Source organism: Nestor notabilis, unplaced genomic scaffold (genome assembly GCF_000696875.1).
Source record: "Nestor notabilis isolate BGI_N333 unplaced genomic scaffold, ASM69687v1 scaffold33576, whole genome shotgun sequence".
NCBI lineage: Eukaryota > Metazoa > Chordata > Aves > Psittaciformes > Psittacidae > Nestor > Nestor notabilis.
This window is the reverse complement of record NW_009932962.1, coordinates 2,205-28,742: the sequence shown is the minus strand read 5'-3', so window position 1 is coordinate 28,742 and position 26,538 is coordinate 2,205. Positions and strand designations below refer to the sequence as shown.

Sequence of the window (26,538 nt, the reverse complement as noted above, 5' to 3'; positions counted from 1 at the left end):
CACACTCACTATGGAACAAACACAAATCCATTACTAAGAGATACCTTGTAAGTCCTATTTCATTATCTTTTTATATAGAACACTCGCATCATCTTGATAAATAGTTCTCAAGAAAATATAAAGCGTATCACACTGTTTTAGCAATCCTTTATTGAAGATAACAAGTTGGTTATGTTCACTGTATTGTATGAAACATCACAATATCATACTGGGAAGGTACTATCAGTACAGGGTTGGACCAGAGCGGACAGTCTGAACAATAAACCATTTTGCATTCTTCATTCTCTATCTTTTAACAACCCCAAAAAAACCAGTAAAGGGACAAATACCTGTTAACATCATCATTTAGAACACTTTAACTTACAAGGCTAAAATCTAATGAATAAATAAAATATACTGTGGCAATAATCCTCTCTAGACCAAATAAAAAAAAAAAAAAAAAAAAAAAAAAAGAAGAAAAGAAAGAAAGAAAAAAAAAAGATACACAGTGAATCAAAATGACTGGGAAAGCTGCCCTTCGGCACCAGTATGAAAGAGCATGTGGTTTTTACAGACATGGGGATAAAGTTACAGAAAAATACCATGAATTCCATTTCACACAAAACCAGTTGATGACTGTCATTAGCTTAAAACTACACACAAGGGCAATTACATCCTCGCTGAAACACAGTTTAAACAAATAGGAAAATGTTTACAAGGCATCCACAGCATGTAAATCATGTACAGATGGATACATTCATTGTTTCCCCTCCCCAATAGCTTTTATTTTAGATAAATACTTTACTCTTCCCATTTTCAGCATTTACTGGACTCATTACATGCACAACTCAAAAGTCAGAAAAAAAGTCAAGGTTATTGCAAAAATAGAATTAAACTAAGAATCTTCAAGTACCTTACATGACAGCCACTCTGTACCATGCCCATTGCTTATAAAATGAAAGGTCATTGAACCCATGAAAATATCTCTAATATTTTCTTAATTTAAAATAGATAATTTTAAGTGTATTTATAGTAATCTCAAAGTGATAATTTGAACTTCGAAAATAATGCAAACAATTAAAAATTATACCCATATTACACGACTTCTGTCTGTATCTTACGCTGAAAAAAATCAAAAACTATAGAAAACCACATATAGAACAAAAAATAATCACAATTTACATTATAATAAAGGCAAATTTTCAGCAATTTTTTTTTTCTTAAAAAACCTGCAGCTGTGAGAGATGTCAAAGCAAGTCACTACTAACTATAAATTCATCAGTTTGTTTTTTTAAAAGATCTTTCTCTAGCAAGAGTTTAAGGGTGTGTTGTACACATGCGTAAAATTCTTACTGGTTTTAGATGCCTAGAATCTTCATATATTATTGCCAAATACACTTATCTTGAAGCAAGCAGTAGGCAACGTATCACAATTTGGACACCGCAGGGAAACCTAACGGTCTGGTAATACAGGTAAAACTGGAAAATTAAAAAAAAAAATAAAAATACACATCTGATAGCGTATTGCCCAATTGAAATTACTTCCAAGCCACAGAGCTGCAAAGCCTTCCAACTCAGTAAAGTGAAATAAGTCATGTCTCAAACAAATACTCGTTCTCTCTCATGCTTGTGTGTTGCACATCTTATTTAGCCATAGCCTATCTTCAGAGTACACACACGATCCTGTGCACCTCAGGTACGTGTACCCATCTGCTGAGAGAAACATTCCTTCCTTCCTTTTTAGGGCCAAAGTTCATTACAGATGTAATCAGTGTGCCTGAGGCTGGTAAAAATACTGTAGTACAGGCAATGCTAAGAGTGGCAATATCAGAAAACACAAAAATGAACAAATGATGGAAAATTCTAATATCTTTCTGCCCATTTCACAAAATGTTGGAAATCCACCAGAATTTTTCCCTTGTATTGAAGAAAACAGATTTAAAAGTTTTTTTCCCCCTTTCAGAATCAAAACCATTTTAGTAGATTTGTAAGGCTACCACGGATCTTCTAGATCTCCAGCACCCTACAGGAAAAGAAGAGGAGAAATATTACTACTCACCAATACAAAAGAAAACATTTTGTTGCACTTTGGATTTCAGTGGCACAATTAAATAGAATAGTGTAAGACAGATGACATTTTCAGTTTTTTCCATACCTGCCCACTTCCACACACAAACATTCTCTGTTCTTCAACTTCATGAGGGAATTTACTTTTAGAAAATATGAATCCAGTAAAGTTATTATAGCAGAAAGACTTAAACACAAGTATTATCTAAAACTGTGCTAAATCATAGCTATCAATAGATACTACATCTATGGACTACATGAAAAAAATAGATCTATAAAATACTAAGGAACTCAGCTCTTCAGGCATTCCTGGTCCATAAGAAATTCCCAGAAGCTCTTTTTCATTAAGGCAATGAAATTTGTACTTATTTGGAAGAATGATATTTTTGTGCAAGTGTTATATTATGAACTGACCACTGACCCAAGAATTCCAGATTGGTTTTATTAGGAGATTATTTACCACCAAATTAAACTCCCAGTATTATCACTGATCTACTCAAATACAAGATCTGTGTACATATATGCGTTGCACATCAAAAGACACAGAAAATATTTGGTAGAGGGTAAAACTGGGTAGAAGAGCCAATTTATTCATTTATATGGATGATGTTCAACTTGAACCTGAGAAATGCTGCCCAAATACAGGATTATGATGAATGTGCCAAACCCAAAATTACTGAAATATTTGTAGAAACTAACGAACATCAGGAGTTAATATTTGTAGCTATGAAAAGTTTCACATCATGTCATAACGATCGCATTTTAAAGGAAGTTTATTACTTGCTTAAAAGAGTCAATATGCATACAGGTATTATTCCACAGCATATTCTTTATTTTCACTTGAACACAAATTCTTAGAACTTGACACTAGGTACTAAATTTAAGTACATTTCCATTTCTGGCTATATGTTATTCTACAACTTGGGAAGTAATAATACAGTTGTCTAGAAAAATTGCTATTTATGATCAACAGTGGATACAATCTAAATTGAAAAAAACCAAAACACATTTCATGAAGAATAAGTGACAACCTAAAACTTAATAGTTTTTGTAATTTAGCTGTATTATAAACTATACACAATTCAAATACAAACATGCAGTATATGATACTGGGGGAAAAAACCTGGAGAATTTGTATAATTCCATTATTTGCACAAAAGATACAATTAAAATGTGAATTACTGTACAATTTGCAAACATATGCCATCAAAATTATTATTTAAGAATGTAATTAGAAGAAAAAGTTTTAAAGTTTATTTTTGCATTAGCATGGTAGATTCCTGTTATTGATGTCACAGGATTAAAAAAAAAATTAATCAAAATCTCAGATGGGAAGTTAACTGCTTGCTACACAACATAAGATGCAATTACTGTAATATACCATAGTGGTTGAACTTCTAAGGAAAAAAGAGCTTAGTATAAACAATCTGTACAAATAACTAAAGTAAAACCAAACAGACTTCTAGGATAGATGTGACAAATGTTGAGATATAAACAAAGGAAAATATGCCAAGTGAAGTGAAGCATTAAATCCACTACATAAAACGTTACGTCTGTTTGTCACTCAGCTCATTCATCCCTGAATCTTCGCTTGAGCTCTGTATTTCAGCAAGGAGATTCCCAGATTCTGTGTGAGTGTCTGGTACGGGGTCACTGGGTCCAGCATGAGTATCTGAAGTAGATGCTGCAGCTGATTCAGCAGTGCACTCTTCTCCCTGCATCTTAGCTAGCCTGTAACTAGTCAGCATCTCTTCCAGGAGGTGGCGGTAGTTCCCCCTATGATTAATTCTCATTTGCCTGAGTGCTTCCACCAATTTTCCCTGCGTTCCACTTTCCTCGGCTGCGCCAGGGTCCTTTTTTTAAGATTCAAGACCCCAGAAAAATCAGTAGTTAAACTAGAATATTTTCTAACGATATTAAAAACAAAAAAGAAAAAAAAAAAACCAAAAAACCCCACAAACCCAAAACCAAAAAACCCCACCCCAAAAACCCCCAAACCCAACAAAAAAACCCCAAACCCGCAATTTTTTCCAATTGAGAAAACATCAGTTTTGCTCAATTTGAATATAAACCACCGTATTAGCAACACACATCTCAGAATACCACCAAGTTTGTCTCTCTTATACAACATGGTAATTTAAGAAATTATATCCATTAACCCAGCATTTTGAATAATTCCAATTTATTTTGAGCCAGACATTGTCAATGTGGTACCTCCTCCCAATTAACTTCATCTTGATTCAAACTGTCTTTTGATGAATATAGCTGATATTCCCTACAACTCTGGAAAAATTTGTAAATGTAAGCTTCTTTAGCCATCAGGTCAATATATTTAATGGTGAATTTCTGCACAGCCAATAGCAACACAGTCCTGTGAAAAACCTACTACAGAGAACAGGTAACTCTACTGCTAGTTTAGTTGAAGCATCACAACAAAATAAGTGCTCAAAGTTTTAGAAAACAATCCCTGATTTCTGCATGCATGATTCTGCCACAAAAGAAACAAGCAGCTACCTATGAGCACCAGGAGTGGTGGTGTTCAAACAACGTAAGGCACTATTTTTGGCAGATGTGTGTATTACTTATAAAAATTAACAGAACAGTTATATAAAGTCAAACTTAACTTACAGCACAGAACCTGATTAACAGCACTGATTAAGGAATGGAGGTCTCCTCTGCAGACCACCTGTATGGCTACAAGCATTTGGTTGAAAAAAATTGGCAATAGACTTGAACATCTATTACAGTGCTCTGACACTGATACTAGGTATTTTAACTTTCAAGTGCTAAAGTGGCACCACTGCTTGAAGGGAATACTACATTTTAATTATTAATATCTAGCAAGTTATCAAGCTAGACAAATGGAACAGTATCACTGGAAGCTGGCACATTCTGTGATACATTAGAGGCAAAATGCAGACTGCCTTATTCTCATGCTGACCTTGTTTTATTGTCATCTAATCCAAAAGCTTCATAAACTACAAGTATTGCAGTCACTCACAAGCTTAACTGCAGTATTAAGACAATCTCTTGGGTTCAGTAATATTTTGGATGCTCTAATGTTGCTGGAATGGAAGCCCTGAGACTCATTAGCACAGTCTAAGTTAAAAAGTGGACAAATCTACCACACAAATGAATGTTACTGCATATAATGCTATCCTTCTAAGCTTAACTTGTTCCACAAATAGAGACACACTTCAACTGTCATCTGCAGGTCTTAGTTTGAGATGCGTGACTCCCATGTACTAGCATTTTCATGTTCAGATAGCTCTTCAAGAGCCCAATGAGGAGAAACAAGTTAAAGGAGTTAGTTTTAACATATGAAGTGGGACTGTTTCAACGCCTCATGAGCGCAAAGTCAGTGAAAACTCAGGGTATAAAGATGATCCTACAGATGTATCCTACTTAGGTTTTGACAAAAGGATACTATTTATGCATTTATCTAGCTAATATTAAATATGGCAGCGGACCTGGAGTTCCAGTTTTTTAAAATTCAGAGAACATCTAAAGTCCATAGTTGCTCCATCCTATCAGTTTTGCTCTGAGATTGACATTAGCAAACATACACTCTGAATCTCTGTATTTTGCAATATTCATATCTTTTGGTAGACTGAAGTGAATACTTTTGCTCCCTTAAAACACTGAAGTGTAAAAGCAGTAAGTAATGTAATAGCAGCCCTGAGACTCCTAAACAATTCAAATGGTAGTAGGAGTGTGGGCTATCTTGCACTTCCCTCATCTTAGCAGATTCTCTCATTGTCTCAGCAGACAAAAAAATCCCACAGACAACAGTGAGACAGAAACTGCCTCTTTTATATACTATACACTATACCACAGTTTTCTTTCTAATGATATGTGGCCAGAACAGGTCCCTGAAAAGTATGATTTCTGTGCAAGTTAGTATTTGTCTTCTTTCATGTGCTAATTCAACTTAGTGCTACTGACCATAAAAACAAGAATAAATTTGTGCTAGCTATATTTGACATGAGCATTCACAATTTTTACACAAGTTCTGCTCTGTTAAATTACATATATAATAAAAAGAGCTACTATGTATTAGGGACAGGATTTACAATATTTAAAGGTGTAAGAATATTAAAATTATCTGTAGCAGCCCTTAATGACATTATTTGATTTATCAAAGTGTACAGTATTAGTAAAAGCAAGAGATAAACCTGTTGTTTCAAACAAGGAATTTCTTTTTTTTAATCTAAATAAGGTCAAAGTAGAGTCATTAGAGTAAATACCTAAACATATTAACTAGAACAAGGACTCAGTGGTATCAGAATGGCAACAACTGTTAAGCTATGAAGAAGTTCTTTTAAATTCCTTTTTAAGATCTGAAAATGCAAAGCCTCAATACATAACAGGTATCTATGTAAAGGCACCAGCCACCACATTTTTAGCCAAGTCTCTCTGCTCAAACACTGGCAAAGTCCTTTGTGAGCCCAATTCAGTGCACTCTCCAGCCCTGGATTTATAAAATACTTGTAAGTCTGCTGAGACGCCTAAAAGAAAAAACCATATGACTGCTATACCCTGAAGCCACACTAATGATCTCCGATTAGTGCTGTGGTGAGGATTCTTTCACTTCGCAGTGTCTCACACCCTCTTACTTAGGCTTTATATCAAGGATTCTCAGCAAATGTGCATGTGAAAAACTGGAGGAAGTTACCACTCTACAATCACTGTCTTGGATGACAAAGAAAACTCTAAGCAAAACACTAAAATCTTTGTAGTGCTGAGAAAAAACAAAGCTAATCCAGAAAAATATACTACCTTGGTTTTAATTCATGTACTAAGAACTTACTTTCAAAGCTATTATGATCCAGTTCACTCATAGTAACTAGTTTAATTGTTAAATGCTAAAAAGCATACTCTTCAGAAGAAAGATATTCTCAGTTACAAAAGTCAACTGGTTGGTTTTGGTTTTGTGGATTTTAGTGGGTTTTAAAAAAATTTTTACTTGCATGCATAAATACTTTAGCAATTAACTACATTGATTTTGTCAAAGTAAAACAAAAAAACCCTGGTTCTAGCCTTCTATAAAATCATCAGATGAAGATGAGTGTCACAGGCAGACTTTACAGGTAGTAACAGCAGTATTCGACAGAAGACTAGAATGGTTAACTACACACAGGGAAGGATTCCCCAGTGCAAGCCTGCACCTTTATGCTCTGCAGACTCAGCATCTGTGTCTGTAGCTCCTAATTTTTTGTATGAAGCTCCACTCTTGCTTCATACTAGCTTAAATATGGGCATTTACTAGTTAGATTTTGGTCTCAGTTGGAAATGTCATTATTGGCATGTACTTGTATGTTTCCTTCCTATCTTTGCTTCCTGTTTAAATGTGAGATATGTAGCAACATTATCACAGTGTGTAATATTCTGGGAAGTCTGATGTTGAGTAACTGAACAGCTTTCTTCCCTTTTACTCCTCTACCCTGTGCACTAGAGTGTTCAGTTCAAAAGACTGAGATCACAATATATATACCTAGAACTGAGTAAGACTAGCAAGAAAGTCATGCTTTCATCACCTCAGAGATGAGGCCCACTAAATTCATCCATTTGAAGGACAGTAAGACAGCAATTCCAACTGGCTGGGGAAGTGCAAACAAGAATTGCACCCTTCACCCAATCTCGAAACAAATACCCAGGGATTCTAATGGCAATAAAGGTCAAAGCTAATAATGGTAATAAGGGTTAAAGCTATGTTCTTTTATGAGTAACTTGCATATTTAGTTCAGTTACTTCATTTTATTAAATTATAATGGAAAATTTCATGGAAGTAGTCAATACACAAAAAGGATGCTGTACTGGATGTTAGGACTTTTAGCAAGCTTGCATGGCTATTGAAAGGCAAATTTGGACTTAGATGCATCATAAATGCAACTATGGCATATGACAGTACTAGAAAGTTATCATTAGACAAACCTGTTTTTTCTTAAAAGCAAACAAGCAACAAGAGCTTATAAAACCTATGGCATAATCTTCAAATAAGCCACTTTCACCGATAACTTTACCCCATAAACCGAAACAAATTTATGGGTAAATATGGAAAGTAGTGACAGGCTGATAGAGGTGCAGAGTTTCCTGAAGGACTAAAGAAGCTGAAAAGAGGGAAATTTTGTCTAGCTTGTTTGGGGGTACAGCTGGAAAATTTGTTGAAAATTAAACTAACAGTGAATACTCTCATCACTTTCAAACTAAAAACAAAAAAGAAAAAAAAACCCTCCCCCTCCAAAAGCAGCAACAAAACACCCCCAACAAACAAACAAACCCCCACCCAAAACAACCCACAAAAAAACCCAACCCAAAATAAGAATGTTAAGATATGTTTTCTCTATTTCTATTTTAACAGAAAAATGGCCCCTCCCACCTATACAAGCTTTCTAACTGAAGAGAATAAACCAAATACAAGTAGGCAAGAGATGACAGTGAGAAAAACACAATTGTGGTGAGACTGCATATTCACAACCTCAAGGCACTTAGCTGATCATTTCAAAGTATTTAAAATAAAAATTGACATCACCCCATTCATTGTAATGACTACCTGACTGAGGACCTTGTAGCCATCTCGGAAGAGAAAAAATATGACAAAGAACTTACTAGAAAGCAAATGGGTACCCTCACAGATTAATATACATGAACTGTACAGGAAATGAAACACATGCACAAGCAGTGGTGTTTTTTTATCAGTTCTTAAGTTTTCCAATGATTTTCTTTTTTTAAATTTAACCACAACTAATATGATCACCAGTTATTACTCTTCATGCTAATATTAAGAACCACCTAATAATCAGGTTTAGAGTAAACCATATTTCAACATACTATTTAAACTTCAACTTACTGGGAACTGGGCAGAAGAATGTAAGCCATTTTAGAAATCAGAACTGAAGTAAACAAAAAGCCCCTTACGCTTTTCTCAGGCCACTGAACGCAGGATATTTAAAGATGGTGTAAACTCTACAGAAATAGTCAATATTAGTGTCTCTTTATCTTTTAGACTCAGTGTACCAAGGTCTTCCACACTTACAGAAGACAACAGGAATTATATTTGCCCCTTCTTCTAATAGATTTCTAGATAGCAGACGTAATAGGTAGTTAAATAATTAATATGCTGGCCATAATTTTTTTGAGAATAATAAACTGTAATTTAGAAACCCCCTGCATTGTTTCCTCACAGGTTGGGCTGAAAAAGCACGAGCCAAATGTTTTAGAAGTCTTTCAGAATTGGATTTCAGTTCGCTGTCTTTTTGAGGATGAAGTCTGTATCAGATCCACCCAAAACAAGGTCAAAATGAACTGTATGCTAAAATATATATTTTGTGTTTATAATCCTTTATTGGCAGTGATGTACACTTCTGCTTCATGCATGGAACTACTTTGGCGTTCTCCTGACCAAAACAGCGTAGCAATCAAAATGGGAACTTACCCCCTCATTCTCTCTGTGTGGATTCAGCCTACTATACACAGCTTCAATAATATTACGCCTAAAAAGAGAAGTTTAAAAAAATTAAGCACAAGAAATGACTTTGAAATATTAAGAATTTAAAAAGTTTGAGTACAGCAATAACTGCAAAGTGTTTAAGATATTTTGCCTTTAACCTGCCTCTTAGTAAGATGAAGCCTGCTCTCAGTGCCTTTACTCACTTTCAATATGATGTGTGGGGACTTAGCAGTAAGTTAGGATTTGTGAAGACTAAGAAAGGCAAAACATTTCCTTATGCTCCCCTCCCCATGGTCTACAATCTACCTCTTTCCATCTTAAGAAGTTCCAGCATAGTCAAATGTTGCCAAGAGTAACATTTAAGTCTGTATTTTACTTGAAATAAAATTATTCATATTTTATGTTTTTTCTTCCCTTATTTCTGGATGTGGAACTTGAAGACAGATGGGGTTTTCCCCATTTTTACTACATATATCTAGGTTACTACTTGCCCATGAACTCTTTAAGTGCTGTCTCCAGAGCATACAACCTCTGAGATGCATTGTCCAGTGCCTATTCACACTGTAGAAATTAAACCCCAAATGCCATTAGATAAAACCAAAAAACAAACCCTAAAGTATAAACAGACTTCTGAGAGGAAAAAGGTTGTATCTGCACATCAAAGCTACTGACAGCTTCAAGAAGAAAAGAACTGCTAAGTGAACTAGGCCTCTCAAGAATGGAAGTGGCCAAGATCTACAAAAATTATGTCTTACAGAATGTGGGTAAACACTGACTGTTGACTTTTCCAAAGACCACAAGGGCATCAGATTAAGACAGTAGTAAACATCTGAAAAATATAGTGATGGCTCTCGATGCAACAGAACGTTCTGCCTCAGAACACTAAAGATGCTAAAAGCTTGATTAGACTCCTTCTGAACGTATTTAACTTCATGGAAAAGAAATTCTAAGTCACTAAGCACATAAGCTACCTCAAGATCGGGAAGCACCTCAGTTGTAAGAAGCTGGAAACCGAATAATGGTAGGAGAAGTTTTATATTCTTCCCATGGCACCTACTTTCCGCTACCCTGTGGCCAGGACACAGAGCTAAAACGATCCTTGGTCTGATCTAGTATGACTAGGTTCTCATGTTCACACCAAGAAAGCAAAAAGCACATTCAAAACAGAAAAGTTCAGGTTTTGAGTGTGATGTTGCAAGTATGCCCACTCTGGGACAAAGCAATAAATCAGGTCATCTCAATATCTAGTGTCCAGCATCAGAGTATATTTTTCCAGTCATGATCCAGCATTTAAAACAGTGTTTATTAAAGTATTCAGAAATCTAGGAGATTGTTTATGAAGCAGTGAATGCAAGGGACAGTGTGTCAAATCTCAGGATGACCACTAGCGTACAACATTGAAAACATATTGTACTACCATGTGTTCAGAGGCAATACATATTGATGAAGTTAGCATTTATCTAGACATACTACACCAAGGCAAGCAGAAGGCAAGCATAGCAGACACATCCGAAAACTCAAAGCCCAAGCACACTGATCTATATGCTATTTGTGCTTGTTCACACACAAAGTTTCTGGGCTGTGTCTAAATGAGCTCCAGGAAAGACAAGAATTAGTTTGACAGTAACACTTTAAAAAAAGTTATGTCCGATATGAAAAGTCCACTGGAGAACAACTTCTCCAAGGGCACATAAGTTAAAATCAACACTTCAAGAAGAAATCTAGAAGGTATAGCTGAGCTACTATCGGATCCATCAACAGTGATTGAAGATTTTCCTAGAGAAAAGAAACTGAATCTTTCTGCAGATGACACATGAAAGGGTTCTTTCAGTTTAACTGCACATTTAGTGACAGAGGAATGGCACAATTCTGACCAAGTATCTGTACTACAGAGAGCAATGGCACCTCATGTCAACGAACAGAAAACACCTACGCAGTCCAAGCAAGCCTGTCATAGAAGCAGCAGATGGTGACTGCAAAAGGTTTGAATCAGACTTAAAACTCAGACCCTTGGGAATTTTCCTAACTTTTCAACTTGCTTTTTCTTTGAACAGCGTGTTTCTGTTCTTTGATGGGAAAACTCAGGATCTCCTGTCTCAAAATGCGAGACAGTAGGGCTTCTACACAAGAGAGATGCTTGAAGGAAGTACACAATGCCAGTATAAGTGGAGCTACTTCAGAGGTTCCTTAAGGTTAGCAAAAATACTCTAGTCCAGGTAACATCACACTGCATTTCTCCAGCCCAGACATACTAAAAACCAGGAGCAACTATAACTGGTCCAAAAACCAAGGATGTGAGTCAGCCACAGACAGCTCTTTCTGTCTTGGAGTTCAAACAGAAGGACAAATTGTGAATTCTTCATGTCCTGGTAACAACCACAAGGTAAGGCTCTCAAGACAAAGCATACTGTCTTGTTAGGAAAAGAAGTGTTAAATTGCATGGTACATGGGTTTGGGTTCTGTAGTTGTACTTCTTTAAAACTTCCACTCAGGAGCTCAAACCTGCAAGTGAAGTAAATACATCACTGCCTGTCTTCATCCTAAGCTTGAAGGCCAAGAAAAAGTTAGTGCTGTATGATTCTCTCTCAAAAGAAGCTGCATGTACACCTCCCAAAGTCAGTTTTCTGTAATGCAAAACTTTAAAAGTCAAAATTAAGAGAAGGGCATCAAAAAGGCAAATACTGAACCTAAGCCCATTAAAAATGTAATGTGGTCAACAAATGAAAATAGCGTTAGATGTAAAGGTTCCAGAATAATGAAGCAGTACATGATGCAGTTATTAATGAGTTAAACAACAGAACACACCAATTCATTCAGCAGTTGCAAGGTACTAAGAAGAATAGAAGAATAAGAATAATAGGCACACCACAACTTCTCTGAATGCCTGGAATACACAACAAGCAGAGAAAAAGGCCCAGAACATACAGGTACTTACAAGGCTAGGAAAAAAAAAAAAATTATCATGGCTAACAGTGCTCATTAGTAAGAGCACAGAATGAAAATGGAGGTATACAGAAATGCTCGGGGGACAGGATTTTAGGTTTTGAAAAATACAAAGATTCCAAAAGGAACCTGACTTATGCCAGGGAGCAAATAATGGGTCCCACTGTTTGGGGAATTCTAGATTAACAGTTGCTTATGTAATCCTAAATTCTGTTCTTTAAAATCCTTAAATTATAGGTTGTTAGAACACTGCCATTAGCCTTTGCAGAAAACCAATGTAATTTCTGAATATTTATTCCAATTATGTTTTAAAAGGCATATGCTAGTTCCATATTCTTGCTTATCTAACATTCAGTTTATGACTAAACAAAGAAAACAATTTTCTCACAAGAATGTTTGCGGAGCAAACAAGCATCAACCCAAACTTGTAAGGGACACTAGGTGGTGGAGGGAACATGGCATCAGGAGAACTAAGTTGGTATTTCAATATTCTGGTTACATTATCGATAGTTCTTAACAAATGTAAAGCAGTAAAAAGACAAGAATAAATATTTTTAACTTTTTAAAATGGACATAAAGAAATAGTAAACTAGTACGTTATGTACCAGAATATGATCAACCTGTTTCGTCTTACCAGTCTGGAAAAAGAATGGTGACACAAATGTTATGAAATGCAAAAGGTAAACTGGCTTCAAATATGAAACCCAACTTTTTTCTTTGAGTATAGCTGTTACAATAAGAAAAGTTTTAACACATTTAAATAGAAGTATTTCTTTCAGTGAACTAAACAGTTCAAGAAATTCCAGTAATGTACTCACTTGCCAGCTAAACCACCTCCTGGTGGTAAATTAGGGATATTCTCCGCAGTTAAAATACGAATAACATGAGCAAGATCAGGCATTCCTTCTTCACCCGATTTTTCCATAATTTCTAATTCAAAAACAGAAGAAGTCCTTAGATTACTGAATTAATACTACCCATTCCTTAAGACACTGAAATACAAGATACTATCACTATTTAACAGAGACATTATGAAAAAGCTGCATCTAAATAGGAAAACATTCTTTACGTTTTAGGTACACAGACTTTGCATGGCAGAACAGAAATATTCAAATCCATAGCCTGCCTTTCCAGTATGCTTCTAGCCATTCTCTTTCAGAGAAAGTCAGAAGCAGATTGTGACCTGGATGAAATATTCTGGAGACAAGCAGCCTGTTTTCAGAGTCTGTTTCAGTTACCTTCCTGTTGCATTGCAATACATACTCAGAAGTTACATGCCATAAAGCCAGTGCTTCCCAGGAATTCGGTCTTACTTCATTGTGAGTAATACATTGTATTCTCAAAGGCCTGAATCTTCCATGCATAAACACTAAGATCATCATGCGTATATAGTGGCATATACGATGGCCAATTATCACTCATGTGGTCAAAACAGAATATAGAACTGATGATGGATAATTAATAATACAGTATTCCATTTTCAAAGCAGAAGTATCATGAAAGTCCAGTGCTAGGAAGTTCTTCCACCTTGGGAAAGAATTGCCTAAACTGAAGTAAATCTTCACATGTTCTTATTCATCAAAGCTGCTGTAAGGTGAAAGCGTATTAGCTGCACATATATTGACATTGGCGTAACACTACCAGTCACCAGCCCTTAGTCATTCAACTACTACTACCATGGCAGAAAAAGGCTCACTAAGTTGTGTACACATTGTTGTTGTATGCATGTGTCACATTTTTAAGAATTACCTTTTTTGCTGAAAATCAACTACATCAAGGAATGGAGTGCCATTTCCTGTAGGCATTATTCTAGATAAAAATTGTTTGAGCCACAAAAGAATTAAAAAGAAATCAAGTATCACCCTAAAAAAACTTCAGTCAGTCTGCATCTTGGCTACTATCCAAGGACAAACAGATTAATTTCTTACAGTCAATTGATTGTATTCTGGATGTCTGATTTAGAGCCTGCAACTGAAGCCAGAAGCAGCTACAATTTGAGTTGCTGAAGTTAGCAGAAAAGTGTATCACCTACCTACTTTTAAGCACTGCATTCTAAATCTTCTGGGATTTGAGACTCTCATGATGCCTGTCACATATCTAGAAAGCAAGTGATATGCAGGCTTCTCTCAGGACTACTGAAAACAACAAAAGTGCTTGCAAGGTACTCACTCATTCTGTATCAGGAAACCATCCCTAAAGCAATACTTCTTCTTCTAGAATAGTTTTACTACCTTGTAACAAATAAGTACTGTGCTTCTACACCCCGATTTAAAGTCCACACCATAAACTGTCTGCAATGAATAAACTAGCTATACTACCATTAGAAGTGAATAAATATTCTTCCATGAAACCGTAAGTGTATTATCATACATCCATCCATTAAGAATGAACCATGGCTAGCAAAGGAAGTGACAACTATAAAGGTATGCTTGAATATTACTATTTTAATCACTTCTTCCACATGCATTCACATAAATCAGCCACAGCTCATTGCATCCTTTTGTGCAGTTCTACCAAGTCAGAAGTAGATTATAACACTATAATGTAATTATGCAGACTCACATCTCATAGAAAATGTGTCTTGTGCAAGTACTGCTTTTTATACCAGGAGCACACCTGGTTCTGCACATACCAGAAGTTAGCAAATAGCAAGAATCTGTAAGAAGAAATGCTACAGAAATAAGCAGTTACTAAATACTGGTGCAAGTATAAGATTTTTAGATCTTCTTAAAAGGGAATTAAAGTGATCACAACTAAGGATTACTGTATATCTCCTTGTAGTGAAAGCTTTTACTTGATACTGTATTACTTTCACTTTAAATTCCATAACTACTACTCAGGGAGTGCTGAACTGAACCATGAACATCATCTCTCTATTTCTAGAAGGTGCCCAATCACGAATTCCGAGCTGATCATCTCCTAAAAAGATTCCTAACAGAAAATTCGACAATCAAAGCAAATGACCAAGCATGACCTTTTTTCATTACACATCAATTAGCAGATACACACTGGGGATTTGTTTGACAAAGGCCACTAGAGAAATAAATCAAATGTTCTCTGAAACTGATTTATAGGCATTTATAAAGTTTTCACCATCATTTCTATGATGTTAAGAATAACCTTGCAATTGATTTTTTTTCCCCCATGAATGTGCAAAACATGATTACAAAAACTTCTACATCTGCATTGCTAATATAATTCAGACGCTTACGGAGTCATTTCCTGATACTATCATGTATGTAAATTCATGAATGTCCACTATGCAATCTACTTTACTCAAAATATTTTCCACTAAAAGCCTAACACTTAACTGACATAAGCATTTTGAAAATTCAATTTTATATAAGTCCCCAACCAGACAGCATTACAAGTTTTCTATGTTCCAGCATCCCCTTTGATTTCCAGCTATACTGTGACAAATCAGCTTTATATACAGTATATATTCCACGTAAGTAAAATGCACCATTCAACTCACTGTATTAAGTGAGTGTTCATCTAGTATTAAGACTATTAGAGCCTTAACAGAGCATGCACCCCTGTTTGGGGCATAACTTAAGTACCGTCCATTTCTGCATTACTTTAGAAATTATTCAGTTAAGTGACTCAAGGAAGATGCAGGGCTGTGCTCACCATCATAAATGACTTAATTACAAGCTACTGACTACAGCTTCATACATATTTTGGAATACTCTTGAAGTGGCAGCTTTGGAATGCAGTTGTGCATATTCTGTCAACCTCAAGACCCAAACTAGCAAAAGAGCTTCAGTATACAGCTCTTCCACTAGAAATCTCTGTAACCTATCATTTGCTGAGGTTGTTTTTTTAATAACTCTGTTGAAAACAAGAAAAACCACCCCAATTCTGTTTTTGTACTGAGACAGTAATTCTCCTTCCATAAATCTAGAAAGACCCTATGTAACTACTAATACAACTCATTGTACAAATACACAGGATCTCTTAGGAACATACAAAGACAAAGTACAAATGTTACATGTGTAAGTATTAAACTGCTTTTGAACACAGATTTTTTTTTTTTTTTAAAACAAAGGCATGCCTCAAACAATGCCTTTCTCTCCAAAGCCAGAGCTTAAAACACCGAAGTGCAGCAGCAAAAAAACCTGCTGTCTAAAATGTTTGATGGGTTAGTCCAGTCAGCTTGAAATTTAACATCCGCAAAAGAACAGAAAAAGTATTCCATGTTGCACAATAGTGTACATTCATTAAGAACAAGTACCACTGCTCAAACTAAAACTGCTTCAGGAAGTCCCAAAGGATTTTGTATTAAGTGTCGATCCTGCCCTGATTTAAATTAGTCACTCACAGACAAGAGTATCTAAGAGATTTCGTAGTTTGTGTTTTTGACAACTTCTCCATCTTTGCAGCTTAGTAGTTCTAAGACGAGTTGATTTTTTTCCCCCCAGAATGTTTTTACTACAGGTATAAATAAAATTGTTATTGGCTATCAATGACTGAATGTAACTTGTGAGCTGTTTATTTAACAGACATAGAAACACTGCTGTTCATGTTAAATTATTGTGTGCAAAGTCCCTTATTTGCCTTTTGAAAGGAACAGTCATCATCTAGTTGGGTATTTTAAACATTGGTAAATCTACTACAGATTCTCACTAAATACAATCACTTGCTGTAACTGAGCATACAGATTCTTAGACTTAGCTACCTGGCTTACCACATTCTGAGCTTCAAAACACATTGGAACTACAAATAAATAACAAACGTACTTCCCTGAAGAATATCCTAAGGTGTAAACCATATTTAGAATACATCTAAACAAATGAAAATAAGTAGAAGAGATGCTCAAATCCATGCTATCAACATCATGACTTACCTACCAAGGTTTAAGTTTTTAGAATTAAAGGTAGATTAAACTTTTCAGGCACAGGTCTTTTATGCACTGTTTTCCAGACTACACTTAGAGCTGAACGAAGAAATGACCATGGCAGTTGTCCTTTCCTGATCAAAAAGATGTTCTACCTTCCCAAACTTCCTTACTACTCCAACACTTGAGATCATACTCGTTCCCCTACACCTTATTTTTTTCTTTTTTAAATGTAAAACTATTTCTGCTCGCTACTTAAAACTCCTAAATCTACTTTTTTAGAATAATCCAACATCTTTCCAAACAATTCTCCCCATGCTGCTTAGTGGTTTGAAACATTCTGTTAAAGGTTCTCTGTATAATTTCTGAACTAGTAATACTCAAGGAACAAATGTAAGGTAGAAATTGCAGTCCAACAACTGGAGACTGTGTCAAAATGACAACTTCGTAGAATTTGTTATGAATGCAAGAATTTGCTAGAAAACAGGTAAATATTTCAAGTTCTTCTGAAATCAGTCTCCTTTATTTTCTCCACTTCTTGACAGAATTTCCTCAAATATGCTCTCATTCCCTGCTAAATGCTTGACATTTAAAGGCTTTGCGCTCTGTCCAATAAGCAGAACACATAATGACACAGGCAGCTCATGCAGGGTAGAGGGAGGGAAATCAAGAAGAGCTGAAGCAACAGAAGTCCAAGCTTTGAAGCAATTTACTTCTCTGGAGCACTTAAGCTTAGCAATCCTTTTGAGTTAAATTTAGAATGGCTCTGCATCAGTTCATACTACAGACTCTCCACTTTTTTTTTGGCATGTATAATATTTGTCAAATATGACAATATAGCTAACATACAATTCTGCCAAGAAGTTATTCTGATAAGTTAGAGTGTAAATTATGCTATAAAACCGCACTGTTACAAGCAAATAGTGCCTCCTACATCATTCTCAGTTAATTCAGTCACTCTGATCAAAATTATTTGACAACTTGTCTATTAATCTTATTAATGTTCACTTACGACAGCAATAAAATACACTGCAGTTCCATACATTAACTGAGGGGAGCCACCAAGAAGCTGGGAATACTAGCCAGTAACCAGTGAGAGCACACCTGACCGCTGTCAGTGCAGGTAACTGCTCCTGGCTCTCTCTCAGAGCCTATTAACAGCTCATGTACTCTTTTCAGACACAGGAAGATAACAGGTATTTATCTCAACTAGTGTCATCTAGGAAGCCTGGGATGTAAGCCAAGTTCTGAGAAACACGTCTGGAGTTAGCATTTGAAGTGACCATTAGCTCTCTCTAATCTCCACAGAAACTACAAATATGCAAGCCATTTCAATTTAGGTCCCATTTAAACAAGAGAGAAAGACACCACACACAGCAGCAGCAGATTCAGAGATAACCTGTATCGTTGCCTGAAGGCCTTCTTATATGTATTTAAAAATTAAGGTTTGTTACATCAGCTATTTAGATTACTGGAACATTAATGCAGATACCAAAAAAAAATTAAAAAAAAAAAAGAAAATAAAAAAAAATTCCAAGTTCATCTCATTTGGTTAAGGAAGGATGCAATAAAAAAAAAAATCTAGACAAAGAACATGAATGATTTGTGATTTTCACAGCTGTTTCACACAAATAAAAAATCGTATAGTATCTACATTAAGTGTAATTTCTAGCATTACAGTAAGTTCAAGAATTTTGACACTAAAGTGACAAAACTAACAGTTGTCCATAGCAACCAGGTTACAGCAGCAGCATGTACATTTTCATGTCACTTTTGCATTTTACACTGAATTACTGTTAAAGTTCTGAATGGTTAGCTGTGGGATTTTTGCTGTTGTACACTCTCAGAAGATTCCTGATCTCCTCAGACCTACAGTGTAGGATTACTTCTCACTTATACCTCATGCTACTTATTTGGATATCAACCACTTTCCAATAAAAAGCACATCCAATCAGTCTTTTCAGTATCCATTAAAGTATGTTAAAAAGCCAGTGGGTGTCTCAGGTATTCAAATAAACCAAAGCCAACAAGAAAAACAGAAATGGCATCTATCTCCTATGTGACAGTGTTGGAGTACAGTATTAGTAATTCTCACCAAATAGGTATAAAGAGAAGGAAAGTATTACACCTCTGCAAATTACACACACCATGCTTATGTGCCTGGAAAGTTTCCATCTCCATATTGAGAAGATTTGGCCAGTCACACCTTCTTTCATGAAAAATGCTCAAGCTCAGGCAGTCTGTAGCCAGAACTGGTTAATATCTTGAGACCTTGTTACAGTTTCCAAATGGTGGCTTCATGCTGGTTCTGACCTGCGAAGTCCCAAACATCCTGGCACCCAAATTTAAAATTACTTCCATGGAACTCTGCTGAACAGTCCTGTAGACTGCCAATATAACATTTTTCAATACAAACACATATAAGCTTCATCAAGACAGCATTATTATAGCTAAACTACTGGTCTCAGCACCTGGAACAAAAACATCTAAGGCAGCCACGCAACTTACTGTCCCTCTAGAAAAGGCCCACCTCTTCATGAAGCATAGTTGAACTTGACTCTATTGATCCAGTCCAGGTCCAAAAGAAGTCAAGAATGGGTACAAGTTATCTCAGTCAGCTTTCTCTTCAGTAAACCCTTTCCTTTCTTGAATACTGTTAGTGTAACTCACAGCTCCAACAAATGGGTTAATAAGCTGCATCACCATAAGTGGGAGATAGTGCTTCAGTACTCTTCTGATAAGATCACACAAGTTTAAAGCATCTTAACAACAAGGCTTTCAAAACCACTGATTGCTTCTCTCCAATGATGCTACTTCACAGTATTATCCTAGCAACATGTGTGTAACAGCAAGACAAACTGTTCCAAGAACACGGTTATTTTCATGTCTGGGCTGCTTCTGCAAAGAACTGTGCCAGCATAAGAACAGTATTATAAAAAAAAGCAAACTTTCAGTATCAGCCCTGAAGTTCAGTCAGTTCTACCAAAACTGAGCTATACCTGGAACACTGGAATAACTGAGAAGATTGGAGATACCAGGAGACCACTACACATAGCTGTTGTCAGACCTTAGAACAGCCTTAATCAGTGATAAAAGACTATAAATTAAAAGCAACAGTTTGAAAGCCTGTTCCAAATGTCAGTTTTTCTGACATTAAGAACACTGCAGAGAAAGACTAAATAAACAAGGGCAAACCTTTCATTCTTAGGGAAGCTAACTTTCCTTTAACTGCATCTGCCTAAGGGGAGAAGTTGCATTCAAACTTTTAGATAAGAGTTATAAAATCAGTGACTAAATGAAAGTGGTTAGGAATTAAGTTTAGTCCTCCATTAACTTCTAGAGGACACACCCTTGATAAGCATTCAGAACGTAAAGGGATGATTTAAGGCTCTTGCATTCATAGGCACTTTGATCATTTATAGTCTGTTAAGTTTTTGCAAAGTCCATTTAAAAAAAAGTTGGTGTAAAAAGTAACTCACAACTGTGTTAAATAGAAGCAGTTAAAAAATCTTTAATAACTAGATTAATAAGTAGTCCTTTCATGAAAACTCAGAATATGCTTTTCTTTTTGTCAAATACTTCAACAAAAAAGGGAACAGGTATCACAAGAGTTTCTTTTAATATAAGCAATACATTAGCAATATCACAAATTACTTAGCTGATATAACACTCTACAAGGTCAGTGGTTGCATTTTGACCTGTAAAGACAGAAGCAAAGCCCTAAAGCTCACATTAAGAAAATGCTTGCAGAATACCAGGATAAACTACATTTATGGCATAAAACACTTTTCCTGACACAGAAAAAAAATCATACCTGTAACCAGGCCTGAATTTGACCCAACATATAGTGGCATGATGGCTTTTGGGAGTTTTGTTTTCATGCTCAAGAAGGTTATGACAGTATTTCTAATGAACAAAATGGATTTCTTACCTTCAACCCGTGATTCCAAGTATTTATCCAACTCAGCATCTTTTTTCACTGCCTCATCTGAAACCTTAGGAGCATTTGAAAAACAAACTAGTACAATACTCATGTTATCACGACTCCCCTATATGACAAGGAAAAAAAGAAGAGTTAGAATCTTTTTTGTTTTTTTTTCTATTTTAGTCACATTTTCACTTGTTCCAAATACAGTACTATGATACACTTGGGAAAGAAGAAAACTTGCAATAATACTCTATTTTGATTAAAAAGAACCTCTAAGTTTTCCAACTGAACTACTTGCTAAACTGAATTTTACTGAGTTTTACTGTACATCCTTAAAGTTTAAGATATTTAAATGGTTGACATCACTCACATGTCAATCGTTTAAAAATACTATCAAGAAAACAGGTCAGAAATTAGACAGTTGTTGAATGTTACCTTAAGCCAAGTCAAAAAAACAACTCCTGTTGCAAAATGAAAAGCCTAGATTACTAGACTGCTAGAATAGTTAGCTCCAGCTACTAATTTATTTCAATTTGAGAGTATTCAAGGAAGACATTACATTCATTACAAGTCTGTTTATCAGAATGCACCTCTATCATATGTACCACATTGAAGAAAGTAAGTACAAAAAAGTAATTCATTTAGTATGGCCAAGCTGACCTTACAGACTATCACATGCTAAGCAGGATCAGCCAACAGCTTTTGTCAGATACTAATTTTAATGCCAGATCTTCGCTAGTAAGCTCTGATACCACTTTCCTGCTCATACTTAATTTTCAAAATTATAAGCCGCTGCCAAATTTGAAACGTCAGTGTCCAAGTCTCTTACAAGGAGACTCACCAGAACCGTAACTTAAATTTCTGGTTTGAAATCAAGATCTTAACTTTTCCTCCCCCTCTTCTGGTAGAATTTGAAGTGCCATTAGTCACTGCATATTGTTTCTGTGTAAACTCAGCCTACTGGATAGCTCCTGTGATCTAGCACAACTCCTCCTCCTGAAGAAATTCAGTAGGAATCTGACATTACAATAAGTTCCTTCGGAAGTACTCAGGAGTACTATTGTACTCAGGAGTACTATTCCCTATTGTACCAAGCATATAGGGACACCCATCTTTTACAGCAGTTAATATTACATGGTACAACATCTTGAAGACAGAGGACAACATTCTAATATCACAAACTGCAGAGATCCAGGATCTGAGTTTATAAAATAAACATGAGTTCAGGGCTCAGTTTTACTGAAAGTATACTAGTGTGACCACCCTTTAACAAGGCTGGTCAAGTGCTTGGTCAGCTACCCCCTTTAGTGTTAGAATTCTGAATTCTAATGTTTCCATTAAAATTGGATGTTTGGTCTGTGGCCTAATGAAGGAACTCTATTTGCACTAGTAGGAGTTGCACTTTTCAGGGAATGCTAGAAATGGTATACCTACAAAACGTGTGTAGACCAACCTGCAGTTGCTCTGAGCAAACAAAATTTGATGAGCACAAGCAAGCTCAGATGCAGTAGTGCTTCTCCACCTAAGCTACAACAATGAGCTGAGGACACCACTTCAGATGACAGATAAACGATACCTTGAAGAGGAGATGACGCAAACACTGGATTTATGCAAAGGATACAAGCACTGCTCAACTTGAAAGAAAAACAATAAAAAAACCTTGCACAGAATTCATTAATTTTTAAAAAATTTGTATTTAGAAACAAAATTTAGAGCTGGAACCATATGCAAGAACTACTTGAGGAAATAATAAACCTCTTTTTGCAATTGCCATCACCTCTTCAGGCGCAAAGGATGATGATGTATATTCTTCAGTAAGGATATATAGTCAAATAGGTACAGAAGGTTGAGGGAACTAAGAGGTAAAAGGGGAAGAATAGGAAGGCCAGGAATAGCTGTTAACACTGCACCCATCTAAACAGAAGATAATTTTAGAATAGTTGCTTGGAGAAAACAGGTACGTACCTTATGTAAACAAGTGTCCACTACCCAATTGCACACTTTTTCCAGGTCATCCGATACTTCAAGTCTAGACTTAACAAATTCACAGAGCTCTTCGTTGCTCATTACATCCCAGATTCCATCACAAGCTAAGATGATAAACTCGTCTTCTTCTGCCCTTAAAATTTCACAAACCTCAGGCTCTGGAGAAACAAGTTGTTCTGTAGGGCCTTTACCGTCAACACATTTGTAGTCATAGTCCCCCAGAGCTCGAGATACTGCCAATGAACCATTAACACGCTGAATCATTACACTGCCTCCTGCGTTCTGGATTCGTTCTTTCTCCCTTGGGTTGCAAGGTTTGTGATCCTGTGTTGAAAAACAGACTTGTCCATTCCTATAGAGAACAGCACGCGAATCACCACAATTGATAAAATATACATGCTCAGGTGAAATCAAAACTGCCACTGCTGTTGAGCCACTTCTGTCCATCCCATTTCTGAGGTCTGAGAAATTGCGCATATACTCGTCAATTTTCAAAAAGCCAGTTCTGATTCCACTCTTGACATTTTCCACTGAAGGTTCAAGAGCAGATCCAGATTTTTCTGTCGCCCTAAAGTCTTCATTGTTAGTGATGTGTTCTAGTAAGTGTGCAGAGCAATAATTTGCAACACGAGATCCTGCGTGACCATCATAGACAGCAAAAAAGGACCAGTCCTCTAAGCCCTGGGGAATACCTACAACAGCTGTGTGAGCATCTTCCATTTCCACTCTCCATCCCTGCATACTGCTGAGGCCATAACGCAAGCCATTCCCTGCACCATGAGCATTATGTTTTTCAGTTTTTGGTTTATCCAAAAATGCACCCATGTTTATACAATATTGAATCTGGAAAACAGAGAAGAAAAGTCTTAGTTTATAAAATCACCACTCCATATAAGCTTTGTTCTCCTTGTCTTTCTTCTTTTTAAAGCAAGTGATAAAGCATGAACATGTGGAAAGTCAACAGCTATAATAGGAGGAAAAAAGTAATAAATTACACAATCAAAGCGTGAATTTACAGACACCTGTTTGCATTTTTAGGTTGTTTTGTTTGTTTGTTTGGGGTTTTTTTTGGTGGGGTGTTTTGTTTGTTAAAGAGCTACTTCAACAAAGTTAAAAGCTCTCCATATGAAGGTGAAGCAGTTTACATACCTTCGCAGCCCTGCCCATTTTGTCATTTTCCACAGAAACTAATTCATGATGGAAAAATAACAACCATAGCATTCCTATCCCCTTTCCAGTTTTACTGCAGCATGAAGAAAAGCTAATACTTCATGAACAGGGACTAGTCTCACTATCCTTGCATATACTCTGCTACTTCTGCATTCTAGTAAAGCATGGCAAAAGTGACAATAGGGGAATGCAGACCATCTGCCAAAGGAAACAAGGCAGCAAATCCCACTCTGATCCAAGAGAACTTCACTCAGGATGCTCTTAATACATTATATAATTATAGTACAATGCAATCAGGAAAAAATTACAGTTAGATTTTACATCCAATCTCCCTTTTTAGGGCTTTCCTTCAGATAATCCAAACTTGACACTACCTCTTTTCTACAGTGGCCTCTGGGAGGTGCCAAGGATCCCCACTACTACAAAACCGCAACAATTAGCTCACCAGTTATGTCTCTTTTGAACTGTGTCTCTCACTCTTACTTTGATACAAATTTCTACAAACTTTCCCAAATATTGCTGCAACTCCATATCTGGTTTACTTTTTAGCCTAGTTTTACTCTGTGTCTTAATTCAGGTTTAACGGCTTTTGATTCAAGTGCTACGAATATTATGTGAAAGGAGCACTGTGGTTCTGTAAGAGACTGAACACCGTATTACTTTATGTACTTTTTCTTAAAATGAGTAGAGAGAAAGCACCTGGCTAAGCCACCTCAACTGAGAAATACCAGAATTTAAATAGCTCTTATGTTTGAGTACTGTGTATTGTTCTAATTACAAGTCTTCGAATTACCTGTTCTGACATGGAATAAACCACTAATGAACTCCAGGTTCAGGAAGATTTACTTGAGAAGATGATTTCTTCAAACAGTCAGCTAGAAACTGAGGTTTTGCATGGACAGTATAAATGCTAACACTGTGCAATTACTTCCCTCTAGTCCAGCTATGAGATGCTGCCATGATTTTTGATACTTTCTCATTTATTAGTAAACTCCACACTTGTTACTTGTCTCTATGTACCAATCTTCTGCTACTGAGTCCCATTTACAACACACGAATCTTGTGCTTGCTAAATTGTCTTAAGTAGCTATTAAAAATAGGAATTGTATGACACCAAATAAAGTGTCTTGAGCCTTTTCTGCTCTACAAATCAGGCCTCCCATGTACAAGGCACATATCCTCACATGCACAATCTAGAGTAAACACAAATTATTAAGAGAACACGCTCAAAGACTGTTACCAATTTGATTTATTCCATATAAACACAAAAAAATCCTTAAACAGAATTTTATAAAACAAAACCAGAAGTACCAATTTTCAGATAGTGACACGTCACGTCATACAAAAAACTAAGTTACAGAATGACTTCAAACCCACATCTAACATTCTCAAAATACTTTCTGTACTTTCAAACACATACTGTCCATTCTAAACTTCCCCCACTTTCCCAATTAGTTCAATGTCATGATATTATCTAAAGAATTCCATGCACAAGAAACCACAAATATTATCTTAATTCTTTATCTCTGTATTCACCATCCACTGGCCTCTAATTATAATACCTGGGATAGTAAAGATGAAGATAAAATGACTACACAACCTTGTTATGCATTGTAAGCTTCACACTGTATGTAATTTGCAAGTGAAAGTAGAAAGTGACATTCTGCTCACAGTTATTTGCATCATTATTTTTCCTTCTTTATCTGAAAAGAATATTTACAACATTGCAAATCAGTAGAAGTGACACACAGCAATGGAATAAAGAACTCAATACTTCACGAGATCCTCAGCCAAAATGCTTTTCGGAACCCTTTTTCCTAAAAGATCTGATCTTACTTTAAAAAAACAAACAAAAAAGAATCACTGTGAAATAGTGTCATAAAAGCAAAGCAAGGCAGAGCTACACATCACCACAAGTAACTGTTCTCAGCAACTGACCTTCTCTGTCAAGAACTCAACAAGCTACACATAGTTTAATAGTTCAACCAGTAAAGGAGATTCGTGGAAGAATTCTAATAGCTGATGACCACTTATTCACAAACTACACACAATATAATGCTACTTCAAAAGCACACAAAACCAGCAAAAATGTAATACAGGACTCAAGTGCTGCCAAAATGAGAGAAGTCTTCCAACACTTCAGACCTTGTCCTTTAACTTAGAGTTTAGCATGTCCTG

General features: G+C 36.1%; 1 protein-coding gene across 2 annotated transcripts; it reads right to left on the bottom strand.

Moving 5' to 3' along the window:
- Positions 1 to 478: 478 nt before the first annotated feature.
- PPM1B (protein phosphatase, Mg2+/Mn2+ dependent, 1B) lies at positions 479 to 26,538 on the bottom strand. Of its 2 annotated transcripts, XM_010016642.1 has the most exons (6): positions 26,436 to 26,538; positions 23,170 to 24,033; positions 21,208 to 21,325; positions 13,258 to 13,369; positions 9,482 to 9,539; positions 3,299 to 3,899 (listed from the first exon to the last, which is right to left on the bottom strand). In XM_010016642.1, the coding sequence occupies exons 2-6, from the start codon at positions 24,013 to 24,015 to the stop codon at positions 3,594 to 3,596; spliced, it is 1,440 nt and encodes a 479-aa protein (XP_010014944.1). In that variant the 5' UTR covers positions 24,016 to 24,033; positions 26,436 to 26,538; the 3' UTR covers positions 3,299 to 3,593. The 2 variants fall into 2 exon arrangements, with proteins under 2 accessions (XP_010014943.1, XP_010014944.1); XM_010016641.1 differs by lacking the exons at positions 3,299 to 3,899; positions 26,436 to 26,538 and adding an exon at positions 479 to 2,002.

Excerpts from the sequence above, each read along its gene's own strand:
- PPM1B (XM_010016642.1), bottom strand. The coding sequence starts at position 24,015 with ATGGGTGCATTTTTGGATAAACCAAAAACTGAAAAACATAATGCTCAT. Across the intron at positions 13,370-21,207 it reads CTTGGAATCACGGGTTGAAG|AAATTATGGAAAAATCGGGT; the intron begins GTAAGAAATCCA and ends TTTTTGAATTAG. Across the intron at positions 3,900-9,481 it reads CACACAGAGAGAATGAGGGG|GACCCTGGCGCAGCCGAGGA; the intron begins GTAAGTTCCCAT and ends TCTTAAAAAAAG.